Source organism: Pochonia chlamydosporia, chromosome 7, assembly GCF_001653235.2.
Source record: "Pochonia chlamydosporia 170 chromosome 7, whole genome shotgun sequence".
Classification (NCBI taxonomy): Eukaryota; Fungi; Ascomycota; class Sordariomycetes; order Hypocreales; family Clavicipitaceae; genus Pochonia; species Pochonia chlamydosporia.
Genome location: NC_035796.1, coordinates 973,190 through 988,697, shown reverse-complemented (window position 1 = coordinate 988,697; position 15,508 = coordinate 973,190). Strand labels below are relative to the sequence as shown.

General features: G+C 50.5%; 8 protein-coding genes across 8 annotated transcripts; 3 read left to right on the top strand and 5 right to left on the bottom strand.

The window, feature by feature from the left end:
• Positions 1–1,227: 1,227 nt before the first annotated feature.
• Positions 1,228–3,785, bottom strand: VFPPC_07185 (Swi6 protein; the record flags this gene model as incomplete). Its single annotated transcript, XM_018286092.1, has 3 exons — positions 1,228–1,847; positions 1,904–3,581; positions 3,666–3,785. The coding sequence occupies 3 exons, from the start codon at positions 3,783–3,785 to the stop codon at positions 1,228–1,230; spliced, it is 2,418 nt and encodes an 805-aa protein (XP_018139851.1).
• Positions 3,786–5,178: 1,393 nt separating this feature from the next.
• On the top strand, positions 5,179–6,276 carry VFPPC_14175 (complex 1 (LYR family) domain-containing protein; the record flags this gene model as incomplete). Its single annotated transcript, XM_018291945.1, has 1 exon — positions 5,179–6,276. One exon carries the CDS (start codon positions 5,179–5,181, stop codon positions 6,274–6,276), a length of 1,098 nt encoding a protein of 365 aa, XP_018139852.1.
• An 81-nt stretch (positions 6,277–6,357) lies between these two features.
• Positions 6,358–6,961, bottom strand: VFPPC_14174 (GCN5-related N-acetyltransferase (GNAT) domain-containing protein; the record flags this gene model as incomplete). Its single annotated transcript, XM_018291944.1, has 2 exons — positions 6,358–6,869; positions 6,931–6,961. The coding sequence occupies 2 exons, from the start codon at positions 6,959–6,961 to the stop codon at positions 6,358–6,360; spliced, it is 543 nt and encodes a 180-aa protein (XP_018139853.1).
• Positions 6,962–7,715: 754 nt separating this feature from the next.
• VFPPC_07184 (MFS transporter) lies at positions 7,716–9,427 on the bottom strand (the record flags this gene model as incomplete). Its single annotated transcript, XM_018286091.1, has 3 exons — positions 7,716–8,737; positions 8,834–9,121; positions 9,202–9,427. The coding sequence occupies 3 exons, from the start codon at positions 9,425–9,427 to the stop codon at positions 7,716–7,718; spliced, it is 1,536 nt and encodes a 511-aa protein (XP_018139854.1).
• Positions 9,428–10,312: 885 nt separating this feature from the next.
• VFPPC_16618 (hypothetical protein) lies at positions 10,313–10,750 on the bottom strand (the record flags this gene model as incomplete). The annotated part of the gene is made up of 1 exon (XM_018294371.2): positions 10,313–10,750. One exon carries the CDS (start codon positions 10,748–10,750, stop codon positions 10,313–10,315), a length of 438 nt encoding a protein of 145 aa, XP_018139855.2.
• A 475-nt stretch (positions 10,751–11,225) lies between these two features.
• Positions 11,226–11,546, top strand: VFPPC_18088 (hypothetical protein; the record flags this gene model as incomplete). The annotated part of the gene is made up of 1 exon (XM_022429745.1): positions 11,226–11,546. One exon carries the CDS (start codon positions 11,226–11,228, stop codon positions 11,544–11,546), a length of 321 nt encoding a protein of 106 aa, XP_022285157.1.
• A 746-nt stretch (positions 11,547–12,292) lies between these two features.
• Positions 12,293–13,937, top strand: VFPPC_07183 (hypothetical protein; the record flags this gene model as incomplete). The annotated part of the gene is made up of 5 exons (XM_018286090.1): positions 12,293–12,639; positions 12,700–13,477; positions 13,530–13,565; positions 13,706–13,792; positions 13,848–13,937. 5 exons carry the CDS (start codon positions 12,293–12,295, stop codon positions 13,935–13,937), a joined length of 1,338 nt encoding a protein of 445 aa, XP_018139856.1.
• A 177-nt stretch (positions 13,938–14,114) lies between these two features.
• On the bottom strand, positions 14,115–15,359 carry VFPPC_07182 (delta(24)-sterol C-methyltransferase; the record flags this gene model as incomplete). The annotated part of the gene is made up of 3 exons (XM_018286089.1): positions 14,115–14,693; positions 14,743–15,064; positions 15,121–15,359. 3 exons carry the CDS (start codon positions 15,357–15,359, stop codon positions 14,115–14,117), a joined length of 1,140 nt encoding a protein of 379 aa, XP_018139857.1.
• Between the last annotated feature and the right edge of the window lie 149 nt (positions 15,360–15,508).

Here is a 15,508-nt window from a genome sequence, read left to right as displayed (position 1 = left end):
ATGAAACGCTTCGACAGTTTGAACGGGGCATCCTCCAACTGCTACCGTCCTTCCATCGAGCTCTCCAGGCCCTCCAGCCACCCACGTTACCCAATGGAGAGATGGACCTGTCGAAACCGCCACCTAGCCATGCACAAATACAAGAAGCTGGCAAGATGCGGAAAAGACTGATAGACAGCTTCGGCAAATATGGCATGGCGGCAAAGAGATTGCGTGACTTAAAAACGGATAGCCCAACCCAGCGACTATTACAGCAATCCGTGTACACCTACACGAACAGCTTCCTCCACATGAATATGTTGCCGTTGAAGAGCCTACCGCAGCTGTTGCGACAACGATCCACGCCGTCGCAATCATCTCGACTTGTGGCAACCCCCTCGCAATCCACATCGAGTCTACGCCACACCGAACTCGCTTCTGATAACGGATCCCAGGCACCCAGTGAAGCAAGCACCGTGGTCAGCCAATTAGAAACTGAAGAGAAGGACCTGAAAGAGCGCTTAGCTGTGCTGGAGGAACAGAAATTCATGGTTGAAGAGATGATTCGCAACTCGACAGGAGCTCGACGATTCGAAGAAGTTGGCGCGTTGTCGAGAAACGTCGACGAGTTAGATAAGGAGATTCAAGAACTGAGGACCAAAGTAGGGGACGTGGAGAAGAAGTGGGAAGGGGTATATCGTAATGGAGGCACGTAGAATGGGGCAAAGCAATCTTTTTTGTTTGATTGGTTGTGGATTCTATATTATTAGCATGGCATGGCGTTTGGGAGCGAGAGTTGAATGGGCTCACGGGATTAGTATTGGTCTAATATTAACGTAGAATGGATAATTACCCCCCTAGTCGTATATTCTTGCACTGTACAATAAGGATTTCATGAGTGGCAGCTTATTGTGTGACACAATGCTAGGGCAGAGTAATATATAACAGAATCTTGAACATATCGTATTGAGAAATACTTCCAAGTCAACGACTTAGACCTAAAAGGGCTAAATATAAGTCCAACCATACCAACAACGCCACCTTCAACGCTCAAAAGCGCTTTTTGTACACAAAACTCCGTAGCCAAAACAGACTGCGATTATGAAAAACAGCAATGCCTGCCCATCGACCAAAGTACAACTCATACCCAATCACGCCTGCCTGAAACCAAGGTATTAAAAGCATAGAAACCAGCGGAATATCGTACCATACAGGTGTGGGAAACCACATCAAAAACACCGTCACGCTCTAGTGCACCACACCTTCGACTCCGCCGAGAAATCTTCGTACACGGCCAATGTCCAGCTCGTCGCGCTCACTTTCAACAGCCTTGAGCAGATTATCTACGACGGCATCTACCTCGCCCTCCTGGACGCCTGTGCAGAGAGCCACAACACGGCGGTACTTGACTTCCACGTCGCGGCTGCGGCCCTTGAGGGCGGATACCATCTTGCGAGTGGCTTCGCGGCGACCTTCCATGGCGCGGATGCGTGATCGTAGCACCGAGGCTGTTGGGAGCATGCCTTCGCTGCCGAACCCGCCGCTGTTTGCGGCGTCTTCGGCTGCTTCGAGCATGGCTGATAACTCTGTTTCCCAGGATGCCGAAGGGTCGGGTTGTGATGAGCGTTGTTGTTCGTTCATTAAGCGAATCTGTTCGTTCTCGCGGGCGTGTGATAGATTAGACACTTTTTGACGAGCGAGTTGCTGCTTCTTCACGGTGGACGTTAACTGCTCCAGGTTGCGGCGAGCATCGCCTAGCTGGGTGGACGTGTTGCGTAGGGTGGCATGCATGGCATCTAGTGAGACTTGCTTGGCCTTCATTTCTTGCTGAAAGGCTGTTCCAGTCTCGCCGAGGAGGTGTGTGATGGCTAGAAAATGTTAGCCAATCTGATTATGGAACACACTTGCTGATGCTACAACTTACAGGCAACTATCTCGTCGCTGCTCTCCCGTGTCCGCTGGCTGGACCCGGCGGCGCCGTTCTTCTCAGCGGGAGTTTCGCCATTGGTCTTTTCCTCCGTGTTGTCGCCACCAATACCAAAGTCAAGAGGTCGCAGGCCAACGCGATTAGCAATATTAGGGTCCGCTCCGACTTCCAGGAGTTGAGAAATGATGCTTCGGTTGCCAATTCTAGCCGCGATATTCAGGGCAGTGTCACCCGAGCTGTCCTGTGCGTTGACAATTTCACTCATAAACCGAGCAATTCCCATCTTGGGGATGACGGACTGAGAGCTACTGGGAATGTTGCCATTGGTTTGGCTGCTCGGAACACTACCCTGTCGAACTACCCATTCCAAAAGGCTCTCCAGATAGTATCGGCTGGCAGCATTGCGGCCTTTGACGGCACTGGTCACTGCAATATGGTGGAGCACTGTTCGACCCTTCTGGTCCCGAGACTCAATCGTTCCCCCAAGAACTTCCAGCAGATCGGGAAATGATCCCTGGTCCATCGAATTTGTGACTAAACAAGCCCTCATGAGTGCAGTCTCTCCGGATGCATTCACCCGATACGGTGACGCACCGGCTGCGATCAAGGCGCGAAGAAGCGGCATCCGTGCCAGAGTGGCTGCCCAGTGAAGAGCTGTGTGGCTTTGAGGATCGATGGGCATGTCAAGTTCGGCGGGTGCGAATGTCCGAACCAAGTCATTCTTTGCGCTGTCGGCAGGTGAAGAATCCATGAACAGGCCCATTAATGTATTTCGCTTGAATTCCACATCAGGGGACATCTCGTAGGGCAAGGGGGGCAAAGGACCACTGCCATCTTCTCCACCGGCACGATCCTGAACCGCACTCTGCGTGTACATAAAGGATTCGTTGGGTTCAGTTGGAGATCCAGGGAAGGCTGCCGCATACATATCCACATTCTGGCTGTATCCACCAAAGCTATCAGCCGGCGTCATGGTTACTCGCTGGCGTTTACGGGGAGGTTCATGCTCGGGCATTCCAGACATGGCGGCTGCTTGCTGAGTAGAGTATGCCGAGTCCACTTGTTGGCCATAATCAGACGTGTAGCTCTGCTGTGAGTTTCCAGGGAATTCATCGCCGTTTTGCATGGAAGGCTGTCGGCTGAAGCTTGGCGCTCGGGTTGGGCCGTTTCGACTTCTTGGGCCGGGGGAATCAAAGCGAGCTTTGCTGATAGCTGCGACGGCATGAGAGGCGGTGCTGGATATGTTTTTGAAAAAGGTGCCGGACATGCCATTGGGTCTGCCATCAACGCTGGAGTTGTACAACCGCTTCCTTTGTGCGGCCATGGCTTGCTCCTTGGTGGGAGTGTTGAAGTCTCCTCTGCCAGCAACTCCGCCGTCTTGTCCCATGTCGTATGTGAGAAGCGGTCGTAGAAGTTCTTCTACGCCATACTGCCGGCAAACCTCGACGCCTCGTTCGAATTTGATCCATGTGCCCTGATATTTACCATAGCCGCCTTGAACCTTTTCGTGCTCGCCAGTTTGGATTTCTTTTTCGAGAATCTTTGTTCGTTTGCCCTTGTCGACACCAGCAACCTTGAGGATCTGGGTGGCATTCAGCCAAGAATCGTTACGTCTTCGCATAACTGCCACGTTGTTAACCTCCATTTCGTACACGTCGACACCTGAATATGAAGCCTGTTGGGTTGCAGAAATGGTTAGCCACGACTCATTCTGCATTTGGAAATGCTGCTGTTATAAATATGGGAGGTGGGCACATACAGAGTAGATTTGGGGTCCTTCTGCTCCATTGTAACCCTGATGAAATGAGGCGTTGTGCCTCGGCTGAGATTGTTGGCTCATTGTAAAAGACTGTTGGGAAGATTGAGACGCTGAAGGCATTTTGACTGCCTTCGCAGTGTATTAAAAGAGCGGATTGCGAGACGCAACAGAGGAAAGGAAGAGGGGCCGCGAATACTGCGCCGTGGTGTCGTCGTGAGCGGAATCAGCTGTCAAGGGAGACGAAGGCTGCCGTTGAAGCTGACGATTTGAGAAGGTGCCGAGCGCTGTCAAAGGTCATATGCGCGCGCACGAGAACGGCAGCGCGATGCCCGACTGCTCTATCAAGTCGCAAATGCCGAACTAAGAAGAATTTGCGACGAAGACGAGGAGTTTGTTGGAATCCGAGTCCAAGCTGTAGGCGAAATGAATGGCGGAGTAAGTGGGTTAGTTCGCAGGGCAGCGCGGTGGTAATTATGCTTGCACAAGCGAGAGACAGTGCAAGTGCAAGTGCAAATGGTGGAGAGAGGGGACTTGACATGGACCAGACCTGCAAGACGGCGCTTCACTTCTCATCTAGCCAAGACTGGTCAATTGGACTGCGACCAGATTGGACGGCAAACTCTGTGCAACTGTCTGTGTCGGTGTGGCCTCGTTTGTCAAAAATAAATAAAACATAAATGAATACGTCAAAACACTCCGTGCAGAGCAATTGGATGCAATCACTGGACTGGCGTTTGCAAGTTGCACAGAGTCCTAGGACTTATCTTGGTCCACCTGGCTTTCGAAGAAGCAGAATGCGAATGCTCTACGAACACACGCAATCTCAAACGAGGGGTACAGTACTATGGAAACAAGACAAGCTTCGCCAGTTCCTGTCTAAAACCAAGGTCATGACGAGACTCCATGCGATAGACTGACTGTGAGTTGCGGCGCGTCACCGTGGAATGTCGCAATTCAATTAAAGCAAGCGTGTCTGTTTCGTGAATCAGTCGTGTCAGCGTGTCACGCGTCGTCGCGGCCCCGAATTTCAATGTTGGCTGTTCCCTGTGGTGCTTGAGCGGTTCATCGGTGGGTCGTGTAAAGTGCCTGCACAAGTCAGATGCACAACATTTGACATCCCTCGCCATCCAATGAAATAATTCTAAAAGTCAGCGAATGAAACCTTTTGTTGGTTTTACATTTGAAACCTGACTGTATGGCCAAGTCACTGCGAGTACGGAGGAGTTGATGCGACAAGCTGGTTCGCCGTTCCAAGTTCTGCTCGAGCTGGACCTACTCCATGTTGCCTGCTGTGAATGCAGCTGGCACCACACGACCCGAAGTTGGTCCGGCCCGACGATAAGAAAACCACTCCTTTGGTTATCAGATTGCAGCTCAACCAAATTCCACACCATCAAATGAGCATCACTTAATGTTAAATGAAACGCCCCAACTCCTCTATTAATACAATGTATACTATCTTGTTTTAATTATCACTCACCTCACCTCTTTTGTCCTCTCATTTCTCGCCACAATGCCCGCCCCAGCATATCCTCTCCCAAAGTCTCTCCCACCTATCCAACTCTATCGCCATCTTCTCCGGGAAGTGTCCTACCTTCCGCCAGCTTTCCGCCCGGTCATCGCCTCCACGCTCCGAACCAGATTTCACAAACCTCAAAAAGATGGAGTCCATACGAAATCCCGACTATCACATGCTCGGTCGGCGCTCCGAAACCTACGAGCTGCCAATAGCGGCGACAAAATGGCCATGCAAAACTTGATGCTCACAGCATTCGGGAGAATCGGCAGAAGAAGACGAGAGCTTATGTCAATACTCGTGATGCCAGGGGCTCGGCGGGTTCCCAGTGACACCAAAGAACTAGAATCATTAATGGAGCGGGCAAGGAATGAGGCTACCCCGACGCCAGATCGCAAACCCAAGCATGCGTTTTTGGACAAATGGGAGCTGCCAAAACTATTGAGGAATCTAGAATCACAGAAGCAGCACCAGAGAGAAACCAAACACTCCACCAGCTGGCCTAACAGGGCAGTGAAGTTGCTGGACCCCGACCAAAATGTCCCCAAGACGAATATATGGGGGAATCCGCCTGCTGAGAGCCTCGTGAGAACGAAGCGAGCTAACTGGTGGAAGACACACGCTGACAAGATCATGCCTCCGACCCGCAAGTGGGAATGGGACTTGCTGCAACGACTGGGCAACGGAGCTCAAGAACAGGGTGAATGGACTGTGCCTCATCGACGCCATTACCCTTCCGAAGAGGCGACTTCGCAGGTCAACGAATGGAATTGGGAATCTTATGCCACTGCGCCGGCCGCAAGAGTTGAGCTACCCAGGAGCATGCCACGACAACGTAGGACCGGACAGCGCGACACTGGTCCGTACGGTGGGCGAGAGCGTGGCAAGCAAGTTTCGAACAGATGGTTCCGTCGAGCGTACAACAGGACGTGGCAGCTCACCCCAACCGTTGTTCGAAACCCCGACACTAACAAAGAGACGCTTGTGTGGGGGAAACCGTTCGACAACCTACCCACTGCCACGGCAGCTCAGCTGGGTATTTTTAAGGGTGTGGACAAGAGAGGCAACAGGATACAAGAAAGGCTCGAATTTTAAATTGCCTGGACTATTATCCCCCCGGTCTAGCCTTTTACTTTTCTCTATATCTTCGTTGCCTGATCGTGCGCGATACGGGTTCTAATCCATGCAACAGGCCAACTTTTCTAATCCCTCGCCATCTACGCGCATACCAACCCACTCATCCAACGCCTTGGCCCCAATACTCTCATAAAACTTGATGCTGGGCTCGTTCCACTTGAGAACAACCCACTCCAATCTTCCGCCCTTCATCGCAACAACCTGCTTCGCCAGCTCGACCAACAACCTCTTGCCGTACCCTCTCCCTCTCTCAGAGGGCTGGACGAAAAGATCCTCCAGATGGATACCAGCCTTGGCCCTCCATGTGCTGTAGCTGTAGAAATACAGCGCCATTCCGACTGCCTTTCCCTCAGGGGAGAACAGTAGCAAGCACCGCGACGGTCGGTCAGGAGTAATAGCTTCCGTGTTGGGGACCGTGGCATCATTGCCGGCTGAATCGGAGGGCGCAAAGGCAATCGTCCTTTCGAGAGATTCGACAGTAGCCTCGACGGCATCAGGCTCTTTTTCATAGTCGGCCAAAGCTTGAATGAGCTCGAGGATCACGGGCGCATCTATCGTCAGTTAGTCAGGTGGCATGGGATGGTTGTACAATTTTCCTCAATGAGGTCATACCCTCCCGGCGAGCATGTCGGACTGTAGCCATTGTGTATCTCGTGTATTATAGATCAAGATCTAGATCAATTGGCCTCTTGAACAGATCAATTGTTCATCAATGGGCAATTCCGCTTTATATTCTGCCTGTCTAGCACTGTTGTGATGTAAGAATGTTCGTGGGGCTTCCATCGAAGGGCGCGCACTTGTGTTCACAATCCGCTATTTTAGTCTTTGTTGCTCTGGTGGGGGAGGGGTCGAGCTTCCAGACAGGTTTGGTGGATCTTGTCGTGACCATTCCGGCTGGTATCACCGTGAAGTTTGGAACCGATCCGTTTTGGGACCCACGAGGTCGCCGTTGCCGGAGCGGACAGCATCTGTTCGGGTCAGAAATGATTTTTCTTTGTCACAAGCGAGACAGGGTAGCGTCTCCTAGGTGAAGTATTCGATGTGCAGCTACATTGACAGCCAGGCGCTCCAGGTATGCGGCTCAATGACAATGTGCGACAAAAGAGATCAAATATGAGCATTGCCACTTGCACCCGCTATGCTACAACACATTCACAGGCCATATAGGGCCTAGCTTATTTCTTCAACGGGGAATACATAGAAGGAATCAAACTATACGAGTATGCAGTTTATTTATAATGTCATCGGGGATTGCAGATGCTTTGAAGCCAACATTTGTATTAACATCCAGGATTACATAACGAGACTCTATTTGTATGTAAAATGGTATCATACCTAAATAGGTAAACAAACTTTGAAATTAACAATCCAAAATCCATCTCCCATTTAGCAAAACACTACAGCAGATAGCGGTATTTGGGATTCATGTCGCCAAGCGCCAATTGGTCGTCTTCTGACAAATGGCTCACATCATGCTTCCCATTTCGACGGTCACTGTTTGCCTTCCAGCAGGCGAATGCGTAAATAACGCAAGCCACAATAGAGACGCAACAGAATGCAATGCACAGATCGTAGCCGAGCTTGAAGTCTTGAGCTTTCTTGGCACCCGTGTCTTGCTTGAAGGCGAACGCAGCAATGATACCGCCCAGGTTTCCGAAGCCAACTTGCCAGGCACTACCAACGGCTCGGCGGTGATGGCCACCGAGGTTCATGTTGAACCAACACACAATGATTGGCATAGCTGTATAGGCACCCATGGCTGCTAAGAAGAGAGCAGAATATTGCGCATTCAGGTTGGTGTGAACTGTAAGAAGGATGGCGAAGCCGGAAATCGCAATACAGATTGGGATGACAGCGAAAAGGGCTCGGTGTCGTAGCTTGTCCGAGGCGTAGGCGCACATCATGGAGAAACCGAACGCCGCAACCCAAGGCGGCACACTTCGTAGCTGGGTCTCGATCTTGCCATAACCGTAGCCGTTCAGAATGGTTGGCGCAAAGTAGGCGTACCCGTAAGCCGGAACGATCAGTCCGAAATACATGAATCCTCCGACAATGACCTTGTAGTCTTTGAAGATGTTTCCAACATCACGCAAGGTAATCTTGCGATCCAATCCAGCTTTACCTTGGTCAAGGCGAAGTCGGGCTGCGACATAGTCGCGTTCATCGTCCTTGAGCCACTTTGCCTGCTCTGGAAAGTTGGGAAGCCAGAAGTAGAAGAAGAAGCTGACAAACACAGTCAAGCCGCCCTCAATGATGAAAATCCAGCGCCATCCACTGTATCCGCGCAGGCCACTCATTTTGCCGATCGCAGCAGCCAATAGTCCGCCAAAAGCACCAGCAAGAGTTGTGCTGTTGAAGAAGAACGAGTATCGTCGTTGCGCCTCGTGTCTACGATACCACATGCCAATAAGATAGAAAGCTAAAGAAGAAAGAGAGAAGTTAGGATATTGCAATTGACAAGAACATATACAAAGTGTGTAGCAATAATGTCTTCCGTGAGCGAGAGGTTACTTACCACCAGGGAACATGCCAGTTTCGAACAGACCGAGGAAGAATCGGGTTGTCAGCAAGCCTCCGTAGCTTGTCACTACACCCTGCATTATTGTGGTAAACCCGAAGAGAAACATATTCAGGGATAGCCATGTTGATGGCTTAAATTTCTTGAGGAGAATGTTGGATGGAATCTCGAAGAGGACATAAGGCACAAAGAAGATGACAATAGCGGTGTTGAATTGTGAGGGGTTTTGCATGCCCAAGTCTTTCTCCAGGTCAAAAATCCTTGCATTGGCGATATTGACTCTATCTGCAAGAAAGATGCAAGTTAGCACAACGATTCGTGACGCCCAATTGCAGCAACTACACGGGGGAAATGAATTTTCGTACCAAGAAAAGCCAGCAAGTACATGACGCAAAGAAATGGCACCACATGAAGATCAATCTTTGTTAGGAGGCGGAATTCGGTCGTGTGCGACGGGCACTTGACGACCTCGTCCTCGCTGGAATTGCCATCCTTGAGATGCTGTTCGTGTGCTTCAGAGAGCACACCAGATTCGCCAATTTGAGGCTCATTGAGCGAGTCGCTCTTCTTTTCATCTGCAGCAACCGCCATTGTTTCGGTAGAGAAACTCCTCCGATGGCAATTAGGTCTCGGGCCGTTGTACTTTGTGCTTCGCGATTCCGCGAATACGCGTGCGGGAGCGTCTGCTGGACAGGAGACAAAAAAGGAACCTCAAGTAAACTTGTAGGGCGAAACAGAGGAGCGTATAACCGACTGACGCGTCACAATCCCCGCGCTTGCAAACAGCGACAGGAGATGAACGATGCCTTATTGCAAGGTCCGAGGAAGAGCAACGAAAGAAATATTCATCACCACCTGGCCGAGGTCGGTAGCATGGCGGGCTATTATATGGGGATTGATGGTCAAGGCATCACAATACAGGCCATGCTAAGTCAAACGACCCCAATCCAAAAAATTGCCCGTTGGATCATAAATTGGGTCGGGGGTGGGACGGGGTGACAGGGGTCGAAGAATGTTTGCCGAATGCTTGGCCCGAATGTGATGGAAGGCCAAGACTGGAGGTGAGTGGCAAAGGCTGCCGCGAGGCCAGCGGAATATTCAATTGGCATGGATGGGATGGCATGGGATGGAGGGTGGACAGGGGATGTGGCCGGGAGTGGAGGTGGCACAGAAGCCACCGGGCATGTTTTGGCTGAGGTGAGTGAAATCAATCTGGGCAAGTGCTGAGACGACGGGCAAAGCGAGACCGAACGACCGACCATGTTACGGAGCAGATTTTCGAAAAGGCCACATGCAGGCTGATGTGCATTCATTGAAGCGACCAGCACACATGTGGACACATCAATTGATGCGATGGAGAGAAGGAACCCAGTCCGCGCCTGCCTGTAGTTTTGTGGCTGTCAGGATACCCGCTTACTGTCCATATCAGTCCCTTCTAAGGCAACTGCCCGTTCCAACCCCGCAATCTGAGAATCTCTAACACCAACTCATGTCATGGCAACCCAAAACCAAACACATTCGTCCAGATACTAGAGTCAATTGCAGGCTTCTCAAACTCCACCTAACTTCCCACACTTGGACACGTTTGCTGAACCCCTTCCTTTTTCGCTCTTTAGTTTCAAGCGGGGCATGAGTATTCCACGGACTTAGCAATCCGTCTTTGTCATTGTCTCCCTTAGTTTGCGGCTGATATGTGTGCCCTGCTGCCCCCTGCCGCCGTACACTTCGTTGACTGCACTTTACTCTAGCTTGTGAGAACGACTTAACTTTGGGTTGCAGAGTGCTTTTCCTAGCCTGCGGTACACTGTTCTGTGTTTGGGGTTCCGACACATCCGATGTGGTTGATCCCTCGGTCATAGGGATCGGACGGTATTCGAGCTGACAAAAGAGAGCATCAACAAGTGTCCGATTCATCGCTTATGAATACACCACAAATTACACATAAGTGCTTGGCATCATGTTTCGAGCGAAACTCAGCTAACGAGCAAGTGGACCGCTCAACCATGTCAAAATTCAAGGGCTGGACAATAATGCCAGGTCTGGTCTTGTTGAATACCAAACTTAATCGTTAGGTTGATAAACGAGAAGCCAGGTTGTCCCCACAATGGCATGTTGTGTCCTACCCGCGGTTAAGCAACTGAACTGTCAGGTGGGTTCCAAACCTGGGGCAAGGCAGGTTCCGCGGGCATCGCAATCTTTTCGATTGACTCTCGGATGAACCATCTACCTACCTAGGTATTTAGGTAGAGTACAACTACTCTTCACATTCTTCGACTACAAAACACCTACCATACATCCGCCAATGTTGCATTGCGGCCAAGCTCAGTGAGACCTGGTCTCAATGCCCCAGCCATCTTATTATCAATCATGACGATAAAAATGCGTTCAAATGTCCATGAGTGTACACAAATTGGAAATCAATCTGAACATTCAGAGCCTCGGTGTGACATCTTACATTTTCTGGGGCACAATCGCAGGGCACGGGCAATACATGGCTGAAGCTGAGCGACGGTGCTCGCCGGTTAGACGACAACTCCAGATGATTAACAATCCCGAATCATGCACCTACATGAGGTTCAGGGTGCCACCTGGGGGCGTCGCGGGTGGAAAATTCGGCAATCTGTTGACTCCACTCCATCTTCAATCAAGGAACAAATGCCAAGTTGTTACAGGTGGCGTACATATGCTTGGCTTTAGCCGCGCCTTCTAGATGCAAAGAAGGTGGCGCTGGAAGCAGTTGTTCTCCAGCTCCTTGGCTCAAACACCACACATGAGAAAGCTAGTTCTGCTGAAAAGGATTTTATGACGTCCAACTTCGATTTCCTGACCCCTTTTTTTACTTCACATACATCCGTATGTGCTACTGAGTTTAGGCAACACCTATGTTCATTCACCAGATGGAAACGGCCAAGGGAAAGGGCTGGATATACCCCGGTCTGACTATTGAACAAGGTGTGGAAATCCCAAAAAGCTATAGAGTACGCCACAATGCGTTTGCATCGAACGGAACGAAGTGCGTTATTTTGGGCTTACTCTTAAGCGGCTATGAACGGTCTTGTCTTCGGCCTAAAGGAGTTCTGTCTCGATGCCTAGCTGCGAAGTCCACAACCACGTGGCAAACTGCTTGTCATAGGTTTGAAAGACACCATCAAGTCTCTATGAACAGCTGCTGGTTTCCATTTCACGGTTGAAAAAAGTGGGAAATGATATCGATGAGAGCCACCTGCTATGGCATTGTGGTCGCGTTTGCTGAGATGAGAAAGGTGTTTCTCGTGTACTCTCCCGATCTACATGACGAACCATGCAGATATCCGACCAACGAGTGAGTGATGAAGTAGCTTTCGTTTTCTGTTTGCAAGTCTAGTTCCATCCTTGTCTCTGGTATCTATTTGAGAATTCCCCCATCCTCCCGCAGTACATTGTAAACTTATCTGCATTGCTGTGAATCAGATCGATATGCCACATTCACAGACCCAATCACAACATCACGGCAGCCCACTCTACGCCCTCACGACGCTGAGTATGGATCCAACTAGTGCCTACTTTATGGACAACGGAATGGAACTATTGGATTCTTTTCAGCAGTCGGTCTGGTTGAGCGTCCACAACGTCCACCACAGTCAGCTTCTCGACCCCTCGGTCACGGGACAACCTCTTGACGAGCAGTTTGAGGATGGTAACGAGGTCCCCGCGGGGAACATGCTTGAGAGCTCAAACACTCACGAAAATTTGAGCCTCAACAGAGATCTAAACCAGCAGGAGTTGGCCCTGCCTAGTCAACTTTACTCACCAGCAACCACCAAGTCAGTTCTCAGGCATAGCTTCACATGGGATGCTTTCTAACGTAAAACTCCGTCTTGCAGTACTTTTAGCGCGCTACAGTCGATGGGTGGTCTCGGACAACAGGATAATTTGGACGGTGTACATGTCCCGAGCAGCCACGACCAGGGTGAATTTTCCACTGCCAGCTTTGTTGAGAACAATACAGTCCCAGCAGCGCCATACGAAGAGAGCCTTCTATTCGCGGGAACCATTTCCACCAGCATTGGGAACCACTCAGGCAACCCCGAGCATCAAAACAGTCTCCATTCAGTGCAAGATGCCGCTGAAATCCACCAAGCGCGGAGGAGTAGACACGACGTTGCCTCTGCTCAAACCACCCGGGCAGGTCGGAAGGCAGCCAAGTACCGCACAAGCAAGGGACATTCATCCCGGACTTTTCAGGGGCTGTTTAATAATGAAACAGCCGTTAAACAGCGACTGGAAGCCATGCTACAGCAGCATCGAAAGGAAACCTTGGGCTGTACATCCCCAGACAACGACAGTACCTTTCCTCAATCGGATGACGAGTATCAGGAAAAAGTTCGCAGAGTGTTTGATGCCATCTGCGACTGGTCTTACATTTTGGAGTGGAGAGCTGTGTTGCCCAAGAACGAAGAAGACGACATCATTACGCGATTGATACAGGCAAGGTCGGACGCCCAGCAGCAGCATATATTGACTGAGACTTTACTGGAAAACTTCACACCTACAAAGGAGGAACTTGCTAGCATACTACCACCCGTGGAAAATCAACAGCAGAAGGTGCTGCGTCAAATTCCTGATGACGAGACCATTGAAATGATTTCATGGGGCATTGTGGTATGTAGCTAAGAAAGACGGCCTGGTTGAGCTAGATTAACAACCAATGTAGGCCGCGGCTATCAAATCACAGCAAGGCGACACCCAAGTACCATACTGGTGCGTCTCGGAAGGCGGCTAGGAGCCGTACGAATCGTTTGACGCCCGGTTGAGCCAAGTATGTTGTGTTTTGAGGGTGAGTATTCGAAGACGTGACTCTTTGCGGTCTTGACTGACTGGAGTTGGTAGGACTCAAAGCAAGTTGTCAAATCCCTTCTTACTCTGGGTGACGCATGGAAGATACGAATTGTCAACCATCCGCGTAAAGAGCTCAAGGTAAGTTCTTAGAAGCCATTACCCAAAGTCAAGCTGCTAATGGAACGACCGGCAGACCAAACGTGTTAACTCGAAAGGCAACTCTGCCAAAGCCAAACTCCTCAAACAGTCTGGGAGGTCTGGCAACGTTATTCAAGAGCCATGAATGTAGCCACCTGTACTGGGCGTTATGTAGCAACGAGACTACTACTTTTAGGACAGGATGAAATAAACACTAGTTGTATTAACTTATTTCTTTATCTACATAATCACAACCGAGTAATGCAAGCCACCCCCAAACCCCCTTTACAACAACCATATCCCAGCACACCAAACAGCCCCCTCAAACGTCCGACTTCTTCCCAACCATCAAATACATAGGCGTAAACAACTTCCTCCTCCCCCCCTCAACCAACGCATCCGCCGCCCTACCCAAACTCTCCGCCGTCTTCCTCGTCCCCGCCGGCGCAACCCTCACCACCTCCAGAACATGCAAAAACGCATGCGCAACAACCCTCCCCCACCGATTCATCCTCAAAACCGTCAACGCATCCCAAACGTTCTGCGCGTACCGCAAATCCGTACCGAGCGGCCAGTACCACGGCGCGGAGCCTGTATCCGTAGCAGCAAGGTCCTCATGGTACAGCAGCTCAAATCCAGCTTCTTGAATAGCTGCCAGTCCTTCTGATACTTTGAACATTTGGGGTATGCCATCGCCTTGTTCGATATCTAGCCGTATGCGGCGGTGGTCGAGGTTGTTGTTGTCGTATGCCTCTGTCATGAGCCACTCGTAGACGCCGAACGTGCCTCCTGGTTTGAGGACGCGGTGCATTTCGCGGTATACGCCTGCCAGGGAGGGGGCGTGACATGTCGCTTCGATTACGTAGACTGCGTCGAAGGAGTTATCTGGGAATGGCATTTTCTAAAACGTATTGTTAGTGTGGTCGAATTAGGGGGACGAGGAGACGTACCATGAAGTCGCCTTGGACAAAGTCCAGTTTATCGGCTAGACCTTCCTTCTTGGCGTAGATTTTCGCTCGCTCAACTTGATATTCATTGATATTGAGGCCAGTGACGTGACAGCCTGTGAATCTAACCATTTCTCTGGCTGGACCGCCAACTCCACAACCCACATCTAGGACCTTCATGCCCTTTTTGAGACCAGTATGCGCTGCGAGGAGGTGTTCATGTCGAGCGATGGCCTGAGAAAATCCTTCTCCTTGAGCAAAGCGGCAGAAGTGGAAGGATTCGCCCCAGGCGTTTTCGTAAAAATCAGTAGCAATGTTGTAGTATCTTGAACCAAAGTCAACCACCGAGATTAGATCACGCGAGAAACGGGACACACATACTGTCTGGTAATAGTGGCATAATCATCTGTGCGAGCCTGTCTTACGGCTTCAGTCTCATCTTGGGCACTTTTGTTATCCCAGTGCTGGAAGTATTCCTTGACAGCGGCTTCGTTGGCCTCTCGATCTTTGCCCATCATGGCTCGCAGGCCGCCTCGGGACTCGGACGAGCCGCCATGGAGGACTTTATCGAATGCAGAGTTTCTGGCATCTTTTGCTGATAGCAGGACTTGGCTGGACATGTTGATGTGGCTGCAACGAGGGAGGGTGCGATGATGGTGCAAGTCGACAAGAGGATGGTATGGAACTGATTCAAGCAAGAAGCAGCAGCACAAGCTATTTTGAAATGTTTCTGGAGTTCAATAGAACTTATATACTGCCATCTGCATCG